Genomic DNA, 23,191 nt, shown 5'->3' on the forward strand with positions numbered 1-23,191 from the left:
TAATGATACAGCTATTTTGAATAATTGCTTTCTCACAATCTGTGAATTAAAATCAAAGTCAGGGAAATGTAAATATTTTCCCACCAGGGACATGAACTTTGAAACATCTGACAGTCAAGTCAGTTCCATTACTGCTCCTACTCTGGGGAACAACTCAAAGATTCCATGTCCCTATTCCTTGGGGTTAATAGGTCCCCCTGTTCTCCACCCACCAAAATTAACTTTTCAAGGGACTTACAAGAAATAACAGCCCTTGACTGTTCTCATATTTCACCCTGACAATGAAAAGCACAACTGTAGAATAAAACATTATTGAAATTGCTGTCAGCATGACAAATTCAGTGCTTGAAAGCTCTGCCACACCAAGAACCTTCCATTTCATCATGAACCTGAATTTACTTGACTAAGAATCTCCTTGAGAAGATGCAAAAGTTTCATAATTTAGCTTCAGTTCATGTGGGCAGTATGAGTCAAAATATAAGGAATTAAGTTTAATAGAAATTTTCAATTCTCCCATAAGTGGTACAGTGAGTAGGCTGCTTTGAAAAGGGTTTCTGTTGTATCATGTCAGTTTAATGCTGAAGAAAAGCCTTAAGTTACCCAAGTTCTGGATGTTTACTACCTTCATGAAACATGGTATGGTGATGACGGACCTAGAACCATATTCAGGTTGAACAGGAAGTAGAACCAAAAGTCAGAGGTTACTGTTAGGCCGAAGTGAAGCAACTCTGCAAAGCAAGCAGGGACTCTTTGAGGTGAGGTGAGGTGAAACTGGGTTTTACGTCGTGCTTGAGAATATTTCTCTCATATGACGACGTACATGCGTGTGTATGTGTATGTGCGGCTGCTTGTACTAGCCCAGACTTAAGCTGGTTTTATAGTGCTAGCCCACTGAGATACCATGCCGCAGTGAAGCATGAATACCCACTCAGACACATTATACTGACTCCGAGCCGACCAGTCCTTTTCGTACCCATTAATGCCGAGCGCCAGGCAGGGACCAACAAGTACCATATTTTAACGTCTTTTGGTATGACGCGGTCGGGGATCGAACCCGCGACCTTCCGCTCTCCGGGCGGACGCTGTAACCACTATCTATGCCCTAATTTTACAGGAAAAAAAAATTAAACAAAAACTGAAATGTTACGCTAAATGTTTTGTGTATGTTTCTGATAAAGTTGACAAACTGAAACAACTACTCTCTGTTGAAGTGGCACATCAGTCCAATACATCGTCTCTAATATATGGGCCAATAAACCAACCTTTCCGGACCCCCCTCCTCTGGGCTATGTATTGCCAAATGCTGTTATTGTAGAAGAGTTTGCCAAAGCACCTTAGTCTATCTTTAAACATGTTATGATGATACTTCTCTGGACATACGTCTGAATTTCAGACAAGGAGTCTCATATAATAAGCCAAGACACATGGCCCAAGAGTGTCCCTGTCATTCTGTTCTGACCTCATCCTAATCCCTATGTCTAAATATTTCTTCCAAGCCAGCATGGCTGCCCTTATACTTCAAACTACCCTGGGCAATGAACTAACTCAGTCTATATAACCTCCCTCTAAAATTTAAGATACAAACTATTCCACTGATTAATTTCCATGTCATTTGTGAGTGAGTGAGTGAGTGAGTGAGGTTTAGAGTGGGTGGGTGGGTGGGTGAGTGAGGTTTAGAGTGAGTGAGTGAGTGAGTGAGTGAGGTTTAGAGTGGGTGGGTGGGTGGGTGAGTGAGTGAGTGAGGTTTAGAGAGGGTGGGTTGGTGGGTGGGTGGGTGAGTGAGTGAGCTGAGCTAGCGAGCGAGCTTTAACCGACCCTTGATCCTGTTGAAAAGGTGGCTCTGATTACTACCACATAGTGCACCAGCACTGATGTGATTGCATACTAACCTCATTGTGTGATACAACAGTAATTACAATATTATATGTTACCATTTCAGTCAGTCTGCTCAATCAAGATCATAAAATACATGTAGAAAATATGTCTTTACAGATAAACATTCCATATATATTTGATTACAAAATGTTAAATATCAGTAACAACATTATGCCAACTTGTGACACAAGTCTGATTTTCCTCTAAACCACAACAGAAATATCAGTTAGAACTGGTGTGCCAAATGCAACATGTCTTTGGACCCCTTTTGATTTCATCTGGACATGAAGATGAAATCATTTAGACTTGAAAACCTCATTGTATACCTTTAATGCAGGTGAAAGGATAAGCATTAGAAAACCGAAACTAATTAAAAATTGATTCTGTAACTGACCAATTGCTCATGCGCAGCGATGAATGTGGTGAACACCTAACACTTTCTGGAGTAAATAACTGAATTCAAACAAAAGTCATACATTTTTATAAGTCATCTCTATAGACCATTTTTTAACATGAGAGCTAAAAAAAGACCCCCAAAGTCCTTGAACCTGATACAAAGACAAATTTACTCAACTTTTTGACACAATATTTTCTTATAGAACTGAACTTAATCAGTTTTTGTTGACATAAGCTACAATGTCACAATCCCTTAACAAAAGGTCTAAATAATGGACTGAAGTATCCATTTCAATGTAAAGGAGTATACAGAGTTAATGTCTGAACTGGCTGATGAAGCTGTTTGAGCATCCCAGACATGATATACGTGATATATGCCCTATCTGGCCTCCTTCCCCAGCATCTATAGACAGCATCATTATCTCCAGACATGCGTGTGATATCGAGTGATGTCAGGTGATACGACAAGCTCCTGGACCATTTCCTTACCTAAATGTACCATTTCCCTTCTGGTACATGTATTATGAAAATCTCAATATCAAAAACATGTTTCAATCAAGATTATCTCAATTCAGTCAAGCAATCAATCTTTATTCACTCAAAAACCACATACAGTGGTACAAGAGTAAAACACAAAACAGATATATTAAAGATAAAACATGCATCTTATGAACGATTCCTGAACAGGATTTGTAGAATATTTATGAATTTAGGTGTCAAAATTTACATGAGTTATATACATTTGGCAGGGGTTGAATTTTTTTTCAAAACTCTACTGGACACAGGTCCAGTAAACTTTCAAAATCCACTTGACCACAGATTAATTTCACTTGACCACAATTAACAATTTGTTTCCTTTTGCAAATAATCTTTATCAATTATAAACAACCAAACACCTAACAGACCTTAGTTGGTAGCAATTGCATTTTTATTTCATCATGAAAATACAGATATCAAAACATTTCGGTAGTTTGGCACTACTGTACCACGGTAAAGTTTAATGTGGATATTAACTTGACCGACCGTAGAATTCCACTTGACCCGGGCATCGGGCAATGGTATTTTTCAACCCGTCTGGGTATTTATAACATAGTTTGGGAATATACAATCATATTCCTCACGATAATTGTCCACCATTTCACACATTATTACAACGATAAAAACAGGCAGTGAAGGTACTCAATCAACACTTGCTTAACTTCAATTCACCTTGCCATGAACTGTCTATATTCATGACGCTACAGCTAGGACTGTGGATACATTGTTCACTTAGTCTGCTCAGAAACTGGGTTTGATTCCCAGTATTAAGTGGCATAATAACATGAAAAAAGTAACTCTGTTTCGATTTGAGTTGTGTAAGCATTACGTTATTGGAAATAAAAACGTAATCGTTGATTATTCATGAGATGTTTTGTCATCACATAACCCATTACTGACAACAGGAGACAGAGCGGCATGCTGTTTAGAGGGGCAATGTAATACATCCATTAACAATGTCAACATTGGGTGGGACGACGCTTGTGTTGATTTCAGAATACAATTATTTTACTGAACTTTATATTTAGCATAGTTATAGTTTTCTGCTAGAATACACAACACTGTCTACTCCCTCCCTTCTGAATAATTTACCTGCGTCATCCTAACGTGATGTATTTAGTTATGTGAAAGCTCACGGGTCTCAGCAGCAGAAATCACTAAACTGGAATTCATCTTGAGCTTATTTAAATCTATTATTCACTCACTCCAAGTGGCAAAATGCTGATATAAAGTTAATTCCGTCCCCAGGTAACTATTAATCCAAAACATTTTTTTTTTAATGGCAAAAACATCCTTTCAAGTTTCATCCATCAAAATATAATGGAGACACACAACTTGGCCACTTTGAAATTTCGAAACATTTCTCCACTTTTTTACTTTTGACTGTACTGTTAAGAAATAACTATGACCTTAACACAAAACACAGTAAATTCATTTGAAAAAACATAGTACCTACAAACTGAACAGGTATCTACTCTGAAGATTTCATTCCTGTTTAACTGTACTGTTAAGACAAATACAGCAGCCTTAACACATAATACAGTAAAGTCACTTGAAAGACATAGTTCCTACAAATGGAACCTGTATCCACTTTGAAATTGTGTAAGATTACGTTACTATTTGACAGTACCATTAAAAAATAACTGTAGCCCTTACACATAACAGAATTAATTCACTTGGAATACATAGTTCCAACAATCTTAACATGTATTTCATTTCAGTGTAATTTTTCACTGACAGTTTCTCTTCATTCTGACATGTATGTCTATCGCTTTAATAATCATTATGTCTCGGGTAATTAACCTCCCTCATTTGGGTTCAATTAACGCCAAAAGAAGATTGCTCTTGGCACGGAATCAGTTCCATCCAGGCAGATGCATCAACGGTAATTCTGACACCGTCTGTTTGAGTGTTCATCACAAGGTGGCTGTCCACTCAGTTACAACTGCGTTAACCCAGGCTGCACACTAATGTAACTGTTGATTGCCTAAACACAGGAGATTATCTGCCTAACACTGTCAAGTCAGTGTGTGCTGGTGGAAGAATAGTAGGGTGAAGAAATAAGTACTAATGTTTTGCTTAAAACAACTTTTCAAGCCTAATTTTAATGTAAAAGATTTAGAAAAACAAATTCATAAAACTGCTAGCATTAATTAAAACATTTATGTAGATCAACTGCACTAAAATGTTACAAAAATCATGTATAACAATGTCAAATTATGCAGAAACATTTTCAGTACTGTTTTGTATTTGCAAAACATGAATTGCAGTACTGAAACAAAAACAGAAAAATGGAGATGATTTTGCATTTCATTTTGCATTCAACCTGACAGCTTCTCTGCTATTCATGTGTTTTTCTTCAAGCAGAAAAAATGTATGCTAACGTAGGGCCTAAATCTTACTAATGACTTGTGGCTTAACTAAAAGTGACGCCTAACCGAAGCTGATTATAGTTTGTGAGTGACTAAATGTTGTCGTTTCTCCTATGATTTTGTACAATGTCAACAAAGTGATTTACTTTGCTAACAAAACAGCACAGGTCCCCATTCCCAGAAAATATTAGTCTGTAACATAGTCCTGAAGCGCATTATTTTCCCTTCTGTCAAAAGCCTTTCTGCAATGCTAAAGCCCTAAATGAAGCAAGTCTAGATTTCCTCAGGTTCAGGCTGCATCGAATGTTTTTACCCCCAGAAAGAAACCAGAACAACTATTAACAAGTTCCACACTCATCATTCAAATGACTAGTTTCACCACAAGGCTGTAGGCATTGATTACTGTCCTTCCCAAACATGGTATAACCCTTGTATTGCATTCAGTGTTTGTCTCTGCATTGTGTTCATTACAAACATGGTATAACCCTTGTATTGCATTCAGTGTTTGTCTCTGCATGGTGTTCATCACAAACATGGTATAACCCTTGTATTCCAGTGCATTCAGTGTTTGTCTCTGTATGGTGTTCATCACAAACATGGTATAACCCTTGTATTGCATTCAGTGTTTGTCTCTGCATGGTGTTCATCACAAACATGGTATAACCCTTGTATTGCATTCAGTGTTTGTCTCTGCATGGTGTTCAGTGTTTGTCTCTGCATGGTGTTCATCACAAACATGGTATAACCCTTGTATTCATTTTGTTCCAGTGTTTGTCTCTGCATGGTGTTCATCACAAACATGGTATAACCCTTGTATTCCAGTGTTTGTCTCTGCATGGTGTTCATCACAAACATGGTATAACCCTTGTATTGCATTCAGTGTTTGTCTCTGCATGGTGTTCATCACAAACATGGTATAACCCTTGTATTGCATTCAGTGTTTGTCTCATCACAAACATGGTATAACCCTTGTATTCCATTCAGTGTTTGTCTCTGCATGGTGTTCATCACAAACATGTATAACCCTTGTATTGCATTCAGTATTTGTCTCTGCATGGTGTTCATCACAAACATGGTATAACCCTTGTATTGCATTCAGTGTTTGTCTCTGTATGGTGTTCATCACAAACATGGTATAACCCTTGTATTGCATTCAGTGTTTGTCTCTGCATGGTGTTCATCACAAACATGGTATAACCCTTGTATTGCTTTCAGTATTTGTCTCTGCATGGTGTTCATCACAAACATGGTATAACCCTTGTATTGCATTCAGTGTTTGTCTCTGTATGGTGTTCATCACAAACATGGTATAACCCTTGTATTGCATTCAGTGTTTGTCTCTGCATGGTGTTCATCACAAACATGGTATAACCCTTGTATTGCATTCAGTGTTTGTCTCTGCATGGTGTTCATCACAAACATGGTATAACCCATTGTATTGCATTCATCACAGTGTTTGTCTCTGCATGGTGTTCATCACAAACATGGTATAACCCTTGTATTGCATTCAGTTTGTCTCTGCATGGTGTTCATCACAAACATGGTATAACATTGCAAAACATGGTATAACCCTTTGTATATTGCATTCAGTGTTTGTCTCTGTATGGTGTTCATCACAAACATGGTATAACCCTTGTATTGCATTCAGTCTCTGCATGGTGTTCATCACAAACATGGTATGTCTCTGTTTGTCTCTGCATGGTGTTCAAACATGGTATAACCCTTGTATTGCACAAACATGGTATATCATCACAAACATGGTTATAACCCTTGTATTGCATTCAGTGTTTGTCTCTGCATGGTGTTTGTCCCTTGTATTACATTCAGTATTGTTCATCACAAACATGGTATAACCCTTGCATGGTGTTCATCACAAACATGGTATAACCCTTGTATTGCATTCAGTGTTTGTCTCTGTATGGTGTTCATCCCAAACATGGTATAACCCTTGTATTGCATTCAGTGTTTGTCTCTGCATGGTGTTCATCACAAACATGGTATAACCCTTGTATTACTCTGCATGCATTCAGTGTTTGTCTCTGCATGGTGTTCATCACAAACATGGTATAACCCTTGTATTGTTCATTCAGTGTTTGTCTCTGCATGGTATTCATCACAAACATGCATGGTATTCATCACAAACATGGTATAACCCTTGTATTGCATTCAGTGTTTGTCTCTGCATGGTGTTCATCACAAACATGGTATAACCCTTGTATTGCATTCAGTGTTTGTCTCTGCATGGTGTTCATCACAAACATGGTATAACCCTTGTATTACATTCAGGGTTTGTCTCTGCATGGCGTTCATCACAAACATGGCAAAACCCTTGTATTGCATTCAGTGTTTGTCTCTGTATGATGTTCATCACAAACATGGTATAACCCTTGTATTACTTTCAGTGTTTGTCAAACCCTTGTGAAAATACCTCCATGTTATAACACCCATACCCATGGTATACAGCATTGAGCTGATCATGTGGCATCATGCTGTGAGTTATATTTAACCACTTCCTGGAGACTCCACTCTGGGATGTTTCTGCAAAGCGTGTAATTGGCATGAGCTATGCCCTCCCAAAACACAAGTGTGTAATGTTGTTTTTCTGTCCAGGAGTATCCTACGATACATATCAGACAGACAGAGGTAACATGAGACAGAAAACACTGCAGTAGTCATTATCAGCGGAATATGAGAACAAACGTGTCACTTACATCATGTTTCTACTTTGATGTGTAACACAGTCTAAGCAATATTCCAGAAAGATAACAGGGTACTTACATGACAATCATGACACACACTGTGTGTTTAATTAACATGTCCTATTTGACCCGTGAAGGTGCGGGTTAGAATATTGATCTTCAGTAACCCATGCTTGTTGTATGAGGCAACTAATGGGATCGGCTGGTCAGGCTCGCTGACTTGGTTGACACATGTCATCGGTTCCCAATTGCGCAGACTGATGCTCATGCTGTTCATCACGGGATTGTCTGGTCCAGACTCGATTATTCACAGACCTCCGTCATATAGCTGGAATATTGCTGAGTGCGGCGTAAAACTAAACTCACTCACTCACATGTCCCATTTCTACATTTTTGAAGATGGAGTGGAAGTAACCCTGAGCATTTACTCATCAAGCTGAAGACCAAGGTTTGAATCCCCAAATGGGTACAGTGTGAAGCCCATTTCTGGGCTCCCCTGCTGTGATATTGCAGGAATATTGCTGAATATGGCTTATAAACATACTCACTTACTTACTTATATTTAGGGATCAATTTTTTCTGTATTAATACAATCATGATCAGAGCAAAAAATAAGTCAAATATTGTCTTTGGGCAACAATTTCAGTTGATAAGAAAGGTAAGATACTTCATGGATGACAGCTTCTCTATTATATTATGATGCAATGTTTCGGTATAGGTCTTACACTGTTGTCAAGCAAGAGCGAAGTACTTACAGTCTTACAGACAGTAGGTATATATTTAAGGGATTAACAGAAACCATCAATATTGGTAATAATGCAGTAGCAATAGGAGGAAGCCAACTGTTAATGAGGCCAAAATAAAATTAATGGATTAATTAAAAAGATTAATTAGCAATGATAGCTGGAGTGCTGTGCTTCTGTTGTTTTTATCAGTTCATTGTATGCAGATGGAATGAGATATCCTTGGTCTCTGTTCATTGATGACATGTCGGCGGATTTGAACTGCTTCTGCCAGTTTTCTTTTGGTAAAATCCTGGAGTTTTTTTTATAATATTGACTTTAGCATTAAAATATCACACTTAGATATTAACACATGGTCAAATCTTGTCTTTGGGCAACAATTTCAGCTGACTTTAACATTACAATATCACAATTATGAGTAGACATTGACACTAGTAATTAGCAGTTGAACTTATTAGACAGAATATAACTTACCTTGGCTTAGACTAGTGGGATTTAGTATTTTACTGTAACTAACCCTGGGTAGGAACAAGCGAAAGAGTCTGGTTTAACACTGAATTTACCAATATTCCAGCAATATCACAGCACCAGAAATGGGCTACACAAATAGTACCAATCTGGGGCATTGAACCAAAACTTCTTCATAATGAGAAACTGTCTTACCTCCTGGCCTACCCCACCTCACCAGCACAAACCAACCACAGATCACCTTAACATCACCAAGAACCAGAGCTGGTCAGGGGAAACAGGGAGCCAACAGCGCCACAGGACCATCAAAGGACCAATACAAGATTTACCAGACTTACTGTTAACCAACAATTTCACTCAGTTTGTACACTCTTAAATGCTGCATTTGTTGCTGTCTGTAAAGCTTCAAAACAACTCCCCCCTCTCCAACAAAAATACATGAAAAACTCTCCTAATCAATGATAATGTATATTATACAAATTACACCCTATGGCAATCCTGAACCGAGCATGATCATCAACACCGCTAAAAAAAAACGTGTTTGTCTTCGGTTGCTTGGATATGTAGAGCTCCAGCACATGACACCATCTTGTGTGTTGACACAGTGAGACACCAAACTGGTGATCATACAGTACATGCTGGTTTTAGGTACTGCAAATTATCATGTTTAAATTGAAAAGCTTAGTTTTGTTTAACTATGGGTGTGTTGGATCAATAGTCTCCAATACATACCTTTACCAACAGAAGGAAAATCAAAGGGAATTGATTTCGGGCTTGCCAATTACCAAGATGTCACATGTTGGGTCACATGGGCAACTGACTGAGGGCGTCTAAATTTTGGTAATGTAATTTCATTATTGGTTAAGTTTTTATCTATTTTGTAGTTTATTTCAATACAACAATATGGTTAGATATGTATTTAAACAAAACATATAAGTAAAAGTAACCAAATTGTTACTGATATTTTGGGATGATCGTACTATGGCTTAATTCAGGCTCACCATTGTTGGAATGTTTCACCATGTCAGCTGGGTGGGCAGTAATGATAGAGGCGAGGCTGATTTAAACCTTATTTGCACAAAATGAAGAGTATGAACAAGAAATTCAGATACAAAGTACGTTTACACTCCAACATAGTTCAAGAACACTTAATGAAAAGTTTTACTGTAAAACAATTTCAGTAGCTGTCAGTGAAATCTTTTACAGTCGTGCCCCGTTTATCCGAACCTCAGATATCCGGAAAACTCGCCTTCCGAACAAAAATTCCTCAAAACGAAAGCACAATGTTGTAAAATTACTCACTTATCTGGAAATCCGTTTTCCGTAACCGGACGGTCATTTTCACATACAAAACACTAAATTATATGCATTTTTTTCTCATATATCTGGATGGCTTAGCACCTGTCACCATGTTTGCACACGCACTTTACAGAGTGGCCTTGCGCCCTAACATAAAAGAAGTCGGCAGTCTTTGAAGCATGAGATGATTAACTACCTGTAATTAGCAAGGTGGCACTGAGTTAATTTAGAGTTGTGATTGGCAAAGCGTCCCCGTTGTTTTGGTAGTGACTTTAATCAGGAAGTTTATGTTAGGTTCAGTCACAATGCGAACGCGTGGATGACATCAGAACTGTTTCGAGATTGGTCGCTAGCATTTGACAGACAGATGCATGTACAGGTATGTTCGCACGTGTTATTGAATTGACTACTTTATTTGACAAGATGTGATTTTATGTATGCACTGTTATTTGTAGATGTCTTATCAATAAAGATTACGTCTGAGGTCTATTATGTTCGTTTCTTTGTATGTCTTTTTACATATGGTCCTTGGTTCAGATATCCGGAAATTTGTTTATCCGGACAATTTCAAGAAAAACACAAGTGTCCGGATAAACGGGCACGACTGTATACCACTAATTGTATATAATAATTCTATACAACACTATTGAAAATGGTATATGTGAATGGCATATTATGCAACTGAAGAATAATACATCCAATTTTATGCTACCAAAGAATGGTAGATATACCACACTACTAGAGAAATAATAGCGGTAGATACGAGTTTTATATCCCCTGCAGCCAAGGTCTAGACTGGACAGAGGCCCAGATAAGCTGCGTATCCTCGTAAAATATGCATAGAAAATTTCCAATTACGCATTGAAAAATAATTGTTGAGTACAAATTACGCATTTAAAATGTTAGATACGCACAAAGTTTAAAACAAATGCGCACGCAATATATTTATAAAAATCGCTTGCGTAATGAAAAAAGACATCGATTGCTATCAAGTTGTACTGTTTGTATAGGACTAGTGCTGTACTGTCAGTATAGGATGTGGGATTTTTTATGAATCATTTCCATTATATTTCAGTTGGTTTTGATTAGGTATGACATAAGGCAGAACATACCTGCTTAGTAAACTTACTCAATGAAATAATACTTAGGTGAGTAAAATGACTGAAATACGCATATTGGAAAGCAGAGGGTAACGGAAAAAATGAAATACCCACTCAACATTCATAATACCCACCTAATAAAATACAGTCGGTACAGTACCCACATGAGCTATATCTTATCTGGAGCTCTGCTGGACGTTCTGTAGTGACCAGCAGGAAGCAGGTGCCCTTTAAGAACAAATTCAGGCAACTAACACAATTGTGTCCTGTCCAGACGAACTCTTAGAACAAATTGTAATAGTCATTATTCTTCATACTGAATAATTTTAACGAATCCATGTATTCTAAGTATCACACTATCATTCATCTTCAGTCTTCAAATATATTTCATTAATATGTTAGTTTACAAACAAAAACAAGAAAATAGGTATTATGGAAATGAATACAATGTAACTGTTAACATTACATATGTGATCCTTGACTTTTTCGTTTTGTTTTGTTTAGTCGCCACACTCAGCAATATTCCAGTATATGGCGGCGTCTGGAAATAATGCAGTCTGATCCTTGCATTAAATTTTGACACTAGCATAAGATTCAGTCATTTGTAACTACTTCTCCTCCTCTTTTCTAATTTCTATCTGGACCTACAAGAAGACTCAAATCGCATAGTAAACACATTTCAAGCATGAAAATGGCGGCACCGCTGAAGTTTGAAACTTCGGTAAACTATGCACAGCACAAATTAATAATAAACTTTGAGCTAAAGGATCAGAAACTTTAAACACTTACACATATTTAAAAAGGAATGACTGGCTGTTTTGCCCATGGGATGTAGGATATTCTAGAGCCATGTTTGAAAATTCAGAGTTATCTTTCCTTGGTGATAGTACTAGACTATTTTCATCTACATGCCCATTTGTGCTTAGTTAGGGCCTAGTCGTAAACATGGCAATGAGCCGCGAGACGCTTCCGCTCCGGCTTGCCGGAATGACACGAGTAGTTACAAATGAAGATTCAGTATATTTCTAAGGTGAGAAATAAACAGGAACTGCTTCTCAAGCATCAAACCTTAGGGCAGTATTTTATGTATCTGTATTGTTCATTCACTTTCGTTGCTAAACATAAAAGTCTTGCTTTTCCCATGAAACAGATGGCATTGACCCAAAATGTAAAATAACTGTGAAAAATGTATTTCTGGATCAATGAAAATCAAAGATGACACCAGGTGTCAAAAGAAACCTAAATACCATTCCACCAATGTAGAAAGTGGCAGTGGCAGCTATTGTCTTCCAGGGCCTCCTTTGATTTAACACCCATCCAACAGTCAGTGATGCAGATGCAAGCAGATAGTTGATATTGACCAATGTGCTCATCTGACATACAAGATCAGACAAACCGCACAATTCCAGACATATAATGATCAGTTACAAGAATCCCAGAGTCAATATCGTACGCCGAAGACTACAGGGAAAGACACCATTATTTACTACTCAAAACAAATTACTGGACTCAGCCCTGCATCAACCATGTAATATAAGACTGCATAATTCTTGTTTGAGAGTGCCAAGTCATTGATTGGCTAATGAACCAATAGAATATAAAAAGGCTAGGTCAGTGAGAAGCAATTCCAGGAACTATGCTATGTTTTGGCACCAATGTCCTGCCCAGTTATGTGGTAACAGCAACCTTTGGCCTTAGTTATGAATTATTGAGTAAAGAAGTCATTCCTTGTCAGTACCAATGCTTTATCATTAGCAAATTGGTGATGTTTTGATTTATCCTTCGCTACCAGCGGAAACAATTAGCACACTGAAACACAACCTTGTTTGAAAAGGAGAAAGATGATTGAGCATATTGTTGACATATCTTGATCATTAATGTCTTTTTCATATCTCTGCCATCTCTGAAAAGTGAAAACATACATTGTGAAAGTGTTCTACAAGTGGCCTCCTGCCACTGATGTGTTGGCAAGCAGTCTCCCCAACAAATCACCAAGGGTTCTTTCTGTAAAAACATTCCTAAATAAACATGTAATGTCAAAGTCAAAACTGTAAAGACTCAAAGAAAACCAGAAAACATTAGGCAATGATTTCCGAGAAGAAAACATATGACATGCATGCATGATATTTAGGATCTATGTTTGGAGTGAGTGAGTGGGTGGGCAAGAGTGAGTGAGTGGGTGGGTGATCAATTGATTGATTGATTGACCTTGATATTGTTGTAAAGGTGGCATTATCCCATAATTTATTACATGTTTCTATCAAGTTCAGCCTCATCTAACGATGATGGGCACAATGTGTTAAGCCCATTTCTGGTGTCCCCCGCCGTGATATTGCTGGAATATTGCTAAAAGCGGCGTATCTAACGATGACCTCCACCTCTCAGTACCTACAGCATCAACAACTAGCAATTGCATCTGCAGTACATGCAACTTTCAACACTCACATACAGATACAACTGGAAACTTTCAGAAGTTTTGGTAGAACCTTCCAGATTTTCCTACAAGCACTGATTCACACACTTCTTTAAATGTCATCTCAAAGTGAAACTGAGTATTTTCTCCTTCAAAACGGCAAAAGTTAAACAGTAATACAGACCTCAGACATGAAAACCAATATAAATCATTCACTCTACTGCTATATCGAATAAGGAAAAAATCCCAGGAGAAATAAAACACGAACATTAAGCATATCTTCTTGCTTACCTCTTGAGGGGGAACGTCAAATGATATTGTTCTTAAATCCACTTTGGTGTACTGTTCTATGCAAGGCAGCACAAAAAATATTCCTGCGAGAGAAAAACAACAACATTTAGTTAAAAATGTCAGATTTATTAACTTAATAGATTGATTTTCATGTTAGTCGACATGGAGTGCCATGGTTGTACAGAGAGTTGAGTAAGAGTTTTAATGGTATTTCATATCTATCAGTGGTCTGCTTCTTTTAGGAGGTAATTCATACACATTCAAAACTTAGGTCAAACCAACATTATCAGGAAGACCTTGATTGACAAATCTGGGATTTGAATCTATGATCACAGCATCCTAGTACTGCCAAGGCATGCAACTCTGCTTAGTTTACTATGCAGTCAATGAATGTTCTTTTAAAGGTCAATATTGTAAATGTTATTTGAAGTAGGATTTCAACAGAATCCAAAATCAAAGGAAAGTATTTAATCAAAACAATAGATTTCCATTTTCACACTCACAAGCCTCCCGACACGTCAAGAGATGTGTTGTTCCTTACATTCCACTCATGAGTACAGGAAGTTATAGCTTATACCGACACAAGAGATGTGTTGTTCCTTACATTCCACTCATGAGTACAGGAAGTTATAGCTTATACCGACACAAGAGATGTGTTGTTCCTTACATTCCACTCATGAGTACAGGAAGTTATAGCTTATACCGACACTTTACGGAAAATGATATTTTATTGATTTCTTATTCAGTGGTTTTGTTTCAAACTTTGATAGGAACCTGTTAACCTCAAGGCCAAAGAAACCTAACAAAATATTTTTGCCCTAATGTTAAAAACAGACATTATCCCATTATCTGTAACCTGTCCTGTAGTAACAACCATGACAATATTTCATTCTGCTTCAATAAAAACTGAGTATCTCAAATATCCATTGATAAAAAGCAGTTTCTCAGAATTTATATTTGCCAGAACTACTATTTGTAATTTTTTCACAAGTATTTATTTTTTTAAGATCTGTAAAACATGTACAGATGAAACATAAATATTGTGTATCTTTATTATTCCTGAAAAACATAAACTTCAGTCAAATACAGCTAATAATTTGGTTCACAGTTAAGACTGAAAATGCCAGAGGACATGGCAATGTTTGTTTAGTGAAGTTCAATTTTACAGTCATGATATTCATTCTTTTATGAAGGATTGCAGATATAAGATGTGATATAGATTATATAGCATCTGCCTTAAAAGCACATGTTTGTGGTCTGAACCAGGGTGATGTCATGCCAAAAGACAAATCAAGATGGTACTTATTGTTGCCCTGCCTTGCTCGAAGGATTTAGGAGTCAGTGTACTGTGTCTGGGTAGGGTATTCTAGTTAAAACTGTGAAGGTGCCATCTAAGTTAGCTGGCACTATAAAGACATTTGTCTGGACTTGCAAATAACAGTATGTGATGAAATATTTACATTAAATATAATATAGCTTCAGTAAAATTGAGCCCACAAGGTTCAGTAGTTCACCTTATTTGTTAAATAGAATTGAATACATTACATTGGTGAAAAAGGGGGATGATACAAAATACATAACCCAAATCTCTGCAAAACAGACCACAATTACAGTTGACTCTTATTCGGGTGAGCTATAAATCCCTGCTCCTTATAACAAACTCTACTGTCAGAGAGAGAATGTACACATGGAAGAGATATCGTGCAATACTTTACCTGGCCCCTTGGCTCCTCCAGACAATAGACGACCCAGTCGGAAGATCACAGCTCTTTCATACTCTTGGACAACCTGAAAGACATGAAGAATACATCGTTAACACATCCTGGTCCTGGTATGTGGTGGGAGAATGCCTATATATTTACAACACTGACAAAACATGGGTGAGTGAGTGAGTTTAGTTTTACGCCGCTTTTAGCAATATTCCAGCAATATCAGGGTGGGGACACCAGAAATGGGCTTCACACATTGCACCCATGTGGGGAATCGGACCTGGGTCTTCGGTGTGATGAGCAAATGCTCTAACCACCAGGCTACCCCACCGCCCCGACAAAACATTGGAAGTAATGATCTGAATGTAGATATCATTGAGGAGTACGTCCACAATATAATGGCATATATCTAAACACAATTTCATAAGACATTATACATCAAGTATCAATCAACGCACACATGCAAATGTGTGTGAGCCTCGTGGGGTAGCCTAGTGGTTACAGCGTTCGCTCATCACGCCAAAGACCCAGCTAGGTTCGATCCCCACATGGGTAGTTTGTGAAGCCCATTTCTGGTGTCCCTCGCCGTCACATAGCTGGAATATTGCTAAAAGCGGCGTAAAACTAAACTCACTCACTCACTAATGAAACTGAGCTTAGCATATGCTTGAGAACACCTCTGTGGTGTCTCAGTGAACAGACAATATTACACATTGTGGCTCCAAAAGAGGGAGTACCCTGAACCTATTCATGGCAAGCCAAAGATAATGCTCACATGTTCGGAAGTCAAAAGGTGTAATGTTACTAAATTGTAGTGACACTCATTGTCATTAAACCTTCATTATAATTTCAGTTTAATTCACGTAAGTTTTGTCAGTAATATGTATTGGTTCATACCATGTCATCACACATAGCGTTGTCAATCATTGCTCTTAATATCAATCACTTGATTGTTCGGTCTGGCTTTAATCATTTACAAGTCCAAGTCATGCAGATGCAATAGTACTACTTAAAACAACATTCATTCGTTTGTTCATATGATAACAATAACATTAGATAGAACACCATTTTATTATATACCCATGTAAACTTAGGATAGTAATCCAGGGGTGCAATACGGATGATGTGGTCAAATTCCGTATTGCACCCCACATTCCGTATTGAACCCCTGTATTACTATCCAAAGTTTACATGGGTATATAATAAAATGGTGTTCTATTTAAATCAAATTCCGTATTGCACCCCACATTCCGTATTGAACCCTGTATTACTATCCTAAGTTTACATGGGTATATAATAAAATGGTGTTCTATTTAAATCAAATTCCGTATTGCACCCCACATTCCGTATTGAACCCCTGTATTACTATCCTAAGTTTACATGGGTATATAATAAAATGGTGTTCTATCTAATGTTATTCTTATCGCATGAATAAATGTTTCTCCAAAGCTCAGCACTTTCTGATTTGTTTTATTAAGTAACAGATTAATGCAAGAAAAGAGGGTATATAATATATATAGAATGTCATACTAGTGCATTTAAATGTTTGTCTGTTACCATGACATCTCTCATTTTATACAAAACATCCAAATGCACTAGTATGACATTTTATCTATGTATTCCATGTCATAAGAATTTCTCAAATGTCAGTGTACTTGTGTCAGCCATCTAGGCTGGTGGCTTTATCCCACACTGACATTCAAGCCATGCAAATATCATGTAACAATGATCCACAATAGGATTACACTAGCATCAATGTCAGAATAAAACGGATTTGATTTATGTTGTCAAACTAAATGGTGTTGGCATTATAACTCGGATGACAGTTGTTGATGTTTGTGTAACTGAAGTGCTGGTTGGGCTACAAGATATATAGGTGATGGAGGTATGGCTGAAACAGTCACGGCAGTAGCATACCAATCTCATGTTGATCATCTTTCATTCTGATACAATTCTTCTGAAGATCTATCTGAAGGCATCGCCAAAGGTGGTGGCAAGCGAACTTCTACAATCAATGTATTTGCATCAACACTCCTTAATTCTTGACACATGTGAGAGGAGTATGAGGACAAGCATATGGATTTGTTTCCTACTGTCAAAATATCCAAGTGTGAAGTTCCAAATGCAAAATGAAGCCACACCATCATTTCATTTTTGATATTTTATACATCTTGTAATTTCTGAGTGCCATTCATCTACATTGAAAAGTGTGTACTGAATGGGTTTTTTAAACCTGTGATCTGATTAGTTTTGTATATTTATGGGGCAAGGGAGGTAACTGTCTATAAAAGTCCAGTTTCCACCAGGATCTAGGCTGGAAATTTCATAGCTCGATTCCAGTGTCAACAGTGGCCATTATTGGCTATTCCCTGCCTATATCCCTTCAATTGACCAGTCGATGCCATCTTTCATATAACAAGCATTTGATTTAAATAAAAAGTGTAGACTCAGAAATATATATAATAGCCTGGTTTGACAAAGGTGGAAAATGGATTTTTATGTGTAGGATATAACATGACCCGCGGGCATTATTGAAAAGTAAGCTGACTTCCCGAAGAGAAATGCCCCAGGCCCGGAGGCCCACGGGCCTTTCCCGATGGAAGAGGGCCATGTTATATCCAACTTATAAACCGACCGAAGATGTAATTTCAATATTTGGTATTTATTGTTGAAATCAACTGGGGTGAGACTGCCACCCAAAACCTTGCCTTGCACGTGCTCTGCATGCACTACCCGTCTTGTGAGGAACACACGGTTCATGCTGACAAACAATCTCATTCTTCACAGCGATCCTTCGTAGCCTAGTGGATAAAACTGCCAAGCCAGTAAGCGAAGGGTTGCAGGTTCGAAACCAGATATCGGCACTATATGTTGGAAGTTTTCAATAATGTGATATTTTACGATCGCATTCAGTGATTGCAAGACACAGTTATATGAATCTTCAAAACAAGTAATATTGAAGTAATATCCCCGGGGCAGAGGGACAATATTGAAGCAATATCCTGGGGCAGAGGGACAATATTGAAGTTATATCCCAGGGCAGAGGGACAATATTTAAGTAATGCCCCCCTAATCGACGGGCCATCGGGATATGACTAGAAATACTGCCTTGCAAGAACAATAGAGTGACGTCACTGGCAGTTTATAAAGTCAGTTATTTCCCTTGCTTCAAGATGATTGGTTCAAGAAGATTATTGGCTCAAGAGCCTAGGTGCAAGATGATTGGCTCATGAACCCAGGTTAAAGAAGATGATTGGCTCAAGAACCCAGGTTCACAAATATAATTGGTGCAAGAATCCAGGTTTAAGAACATGATTGGCTCAATAATCCAGGTTCAAGGTGATTGGCTCAAGAACCCAGTTGAAGAAGATGATTGTCTCAAGAACCCAGGTTAAAGAATATGATTGGCTCAAGAACCCACGTTCAAGATGATTGGCTCAAGAACCCACATTCAAGAAGGTGATTGGCTCACGAACCCAGGTTCAAGAAGATGATAAGCTTAAGAACCCAGGTTCAAAAAGATGCTCATGAACCCAGGTTCAAGAAGATGACTGGTTCAAGAACCAATCTTCAAGAAGAACACCAACGCCATACAAGTCAGCATGAGTCAGAGGGCTCAGTACAAGAAGTAATGTACACTTGAATCAAGTCATGAATCAACAAAAACCACAATGGTAAAACAACCCAAAATGTGGTAGCGACAGTTTGACAAGTTTCTGAAGGAAATCTCTGGATCCAATGTCAGTAACACATTTTGATTTATTTCTTGGTGGGATTACTCTGTAATTTGACTTCTTTTTTTTTAAGTATAAGTTGCATTGCTGAAGTTATGAAATGTTCTCCATTTCTCATACTGACGTCCCACTCTAACAAAAGCAACAAATATTCCATAGTCACGACAAAATATCTGCTCAAAACCGAGTCGACTCTATGAACTTTAAATCATGAGTATGTGTTTAAGAATAACTGTCAGTAGGGGTGAAACGGTATACCACAGTATTAGTAGAACTGAGGTATTTTGCCTTCGGTTCGGTATATTGTAATGCAATCCAAAAATTTGGTATTTTTGGTTTTCATACTGTCATTTTATTAACCTTTTAAAACCTTTTCTAAAATGTCTAGAAATTGAATGATTTTGTTAAAATCTATGCAGTTCTTTGCTGGATGGCTGCTATTTTCCCTGGAAGTAAGTTCTCACATACCGAACCGAAAGCTTTGTACCGCAATACCATACCGTGGTAAGAGCGTAACTGTCAGTGATGATACGAGGTGTTTATGAAACAATGACCACCAACTGCACTCATCACAAATACATGCAAAGGCAAGTCTGCATTAGTGGTGGTCCGATTAATTGAAATAATCGAAGATTGATCGCAGTGACTAAACAACCAAGCAATCGATCATGTTTTCTCATAATCGAACACAAACAATTCTGGAACACTTTTTGCATTAACACTATTTTTCACAAGGTTGGTTTTGTCTGTTCATGAACACTACAAGCTCGTTCCATGTCATGATTGAATTTATCTTAAAGACCCCAAGAAATTTATATTCCTAACATACTAGTAATCCTTTAAAGATGTGCAATTTGCTAAAAAAAACAAAAGAACTACATGTTTTTTACTTTATGTTTTTGTGAAAACAAAAGTAACCAGGAACATTTCATAAATGACGCAAACCAATTATTTTGGATGATTGATCGGTGTGTAATGAACCAATCATCAATTATGAGATATTTTAACCAATTCCCAACACTAGTCTGCATCACTGTCCCATGATGCATTACAGTAAACGATGGTTTGTAACACATGTATGTTACATATAATAACATATTATCCAGTTGATATGAGTGTAATCAGCTCTATATTTCTCTTTTTTATATTATAAGTAACAAAAAGCATGTTGTCTTCACAAATCACAAAGGTCTGATGATTAAGTAGAGATGAATTTAAACAATTCGTATTGCAATAAATATACTATAAAATGACATGAGGTAATTGTACTTGTATTTGCATAACCTATTGGAATTCTGGATCTTAGTAAAGTTCGTCAATAATAATTAAGGTGAAAGACATTATGCATTCTACATTCTACTTGAGTCATAGTGTTTTACTCAGCAATATTCAAGCTACAATGAAACCCTGTTAATCCAGACGAGGTCCAGTCTTATAAGGTTTTAATGTACATGACAGAAGCTTGAAAACAAATGAAAATTTTGCAAACTTTACCCCAAATAGTGTAACCTTATGTGTCTTGTATTGTACACATTTCTGTATTGTAACAAATGTGAATAGCTACAGCAATAATAGTTCTTATCTATGATGTAAGCATTCCCATTCAGGGCCCCGTTCCCAAAGCGATCGTAGCACTATGACAGTCGTAAGTCAATGTTAAAGTATGGGAGTTACGATCACCTTTTGTTGAACAGGGCCCTGGCCATAAATAATGAAATTATGAAAATACTATCATTACTGATCAAAGCAATGACACTAAGGTGAGGAAGGTCCTCAGAACAGTTCACTACCCTGAACAAATCAGGGCCCCGTTCCTCAAAGCGATCATAGCTACAATCAGTTGTAAGCCCTACGATCAACTTTACAATTATCGTAAATAACAATTTATTGTCGTTCCTCAAAGCTATTGTAAGGGAATTGTAAGTATCGTGATTGTAATTCTTTCGATCGTAATTTTACAATCGTGATCTTCTGCGCGAAAGTTAGAAATAATGCGTTTTACATTACTTCCGTTTGGTGAGAATTACTTCCCCTTTCAAGCATACAAAAAATAATCCACCCTTAGCAAGATATCGCAAAGTAATTAAAACCATGCTTTCTACGGATAGTGCATGTAAACGCTGGGTCTCCGAGGATAACCCAGGTTCTACCATGTTTACCAGTTTCAGAATGGAAGCCCTCATCATTCTGTACCTTGAAAATTTTTCAGCATCATTGTAAACATCAAGAAACGACAACTGTCTCGAAATATCCTCTCAGGGCCAAATTTCTGTCACCTTTGTTTATGAATTACAACAGGCGCCGCCATCTTGTTCATACACAACAATCGATCGTAAGTAAGTTACAGACGGTCAAAAGCAACTTACGGAAGTGATTGTCACAAAGCAATTGCTTTGAGGAACGTGGAGTGATTGTAAGTTAAAGTTACAACTATTGATTTACAACTACAGTGTTTGCTTTGAGGAACGGGGCCCAGGTTTACAAGTGTGACTTTTAGAACTCATTTAGTGGATCCGTGAAGGTTAGAACTGGTCTTCAGCAACTCATGCTAATCTTAAAAGGCAACGGGTGGTCAGACTCACTGACTTGGTTGACACATGTCATCATATCCCAATTGCGTAGATCGATGCTCATGCTGTTGATCACTGGATTGTCTGGTCCAGACCCGATTATTAATAGCTGTAATATTTCTGAATGCTGTGTTAAACAACAAGCCAACCAATTTGGTAGATCACACTTTCCCAGCTCACAATGTGAAAGAGATACCCTACAGATAACATTCTGTACTAAGAAATCTCAGTATTATGGGACAATTATGACTACCTGTGAGTGCTGAATATCAGATTTCAATTAGGAGATAAACATCATGTGTTGGCCAATTTCCGGGTGTTATTGAGTATTTGAAGCACGGGAATTCATTTGGAACCGACGGCTGTCTCCCATGGTAGCATCTGGAACTGCTCATTTGTGACGTCATTCGGACTTTACGTCACAATATGACTTGAATGACGTCATCACAGCTGACGACGTAACAATACAATGGTGTGAGCGATGTTTGTATGTATTAATACGCAGCGAATTTCCGGGAATCGAATACCATTTGATCACGTTTTTCAACCAATCAGATTAAAGAACACAGTGACTTTTGGTTTACAATGAAGGTTTATGTCTAGGAAAGTGTATAACCCAGCAACAGAAGAAAGAGGACCAAAAGCACAGAATCTCGTTATGCTCACATTGACTTTACACTAGAACAGCTGACTATGAATCCCATTTTCTCCACATGGTGAGCAAAACTCCAATTATCTTTGGCCTCAAAATGAGATTTTTTCACTTAACAGATCATGCATGCACATCCCTGTCACAACTTTGGTTACTAGGGTAACAGATTCTCTAGGGTTTATGTTATTTATGGGAGTTGCTACAATGTTAAGAGAATGGTGATTAGGTGACGTTCTTGTAATCTGTTAACAAGTGTTCCTTACTGTCACAGGGGTATGAGACATTTATAGCATCGCCAAGACAATCAGTGCCAAGAGAGAATCATACTGCCAC

At 37.7% G+C, this 23,191-nt stretch overlaps 1 protein-coding gene and 1 long non-coding RNA gene across 2 annotated transcripts in view; one reads left to right on the forward strand and one right to left on the reverse strand.

The window, feature by feature from the left end:
- Positions 1-23,191, reverse strand: part of LOC124269832 (band 7 protein AGAP004871-like) — a 114,275-nt gene that overhangs the window by 13,000 nt on the left and 78,084 nt on the right. Inside the window, exons 3-4 of the mRNA XM_046704870.1 lie at positions 15,909-15,981; positions 14,194-14,276 (exon numbers count right to left, since the gene is read on the reverse strand). Of these exons, the coding sequence (XP_046560826.1) occupies positions 14,194-14,276; positions 15,909-15,981 (156 nt within the window). The remainder of the gene's footprint in view (positions 1-14,193; positions 14,277-15,908; positions 15,982-23,191) is intronic.
- LOC124269834 lies at positions 959-21,512 on the forward strand. The gene is made up of 3 exons (XR_006896625.1): positions 959-969; positions 4,836-4,844; positions 21,441-21,512. It is a non-coding gene; the product is annotated as an uncharacterized LOC124269834 (long non-coding RNA).

This window comes from Haliotis rubra, unplaced genomic scaffold (genome assembly GCF_003918875.1).
Source record: "Haliotis rubra isolate DU_JTF1 unplaced genomic scaffold, ASM391887v1 Scf148, whole genome shotgun sequence".
NCBI classification, from domain to species: Eukaryota; Metazoa; Mollusca; class Gastropoda; order Lepetellida; family Haliotidae; genus Haliotis; species Haliotis rubra.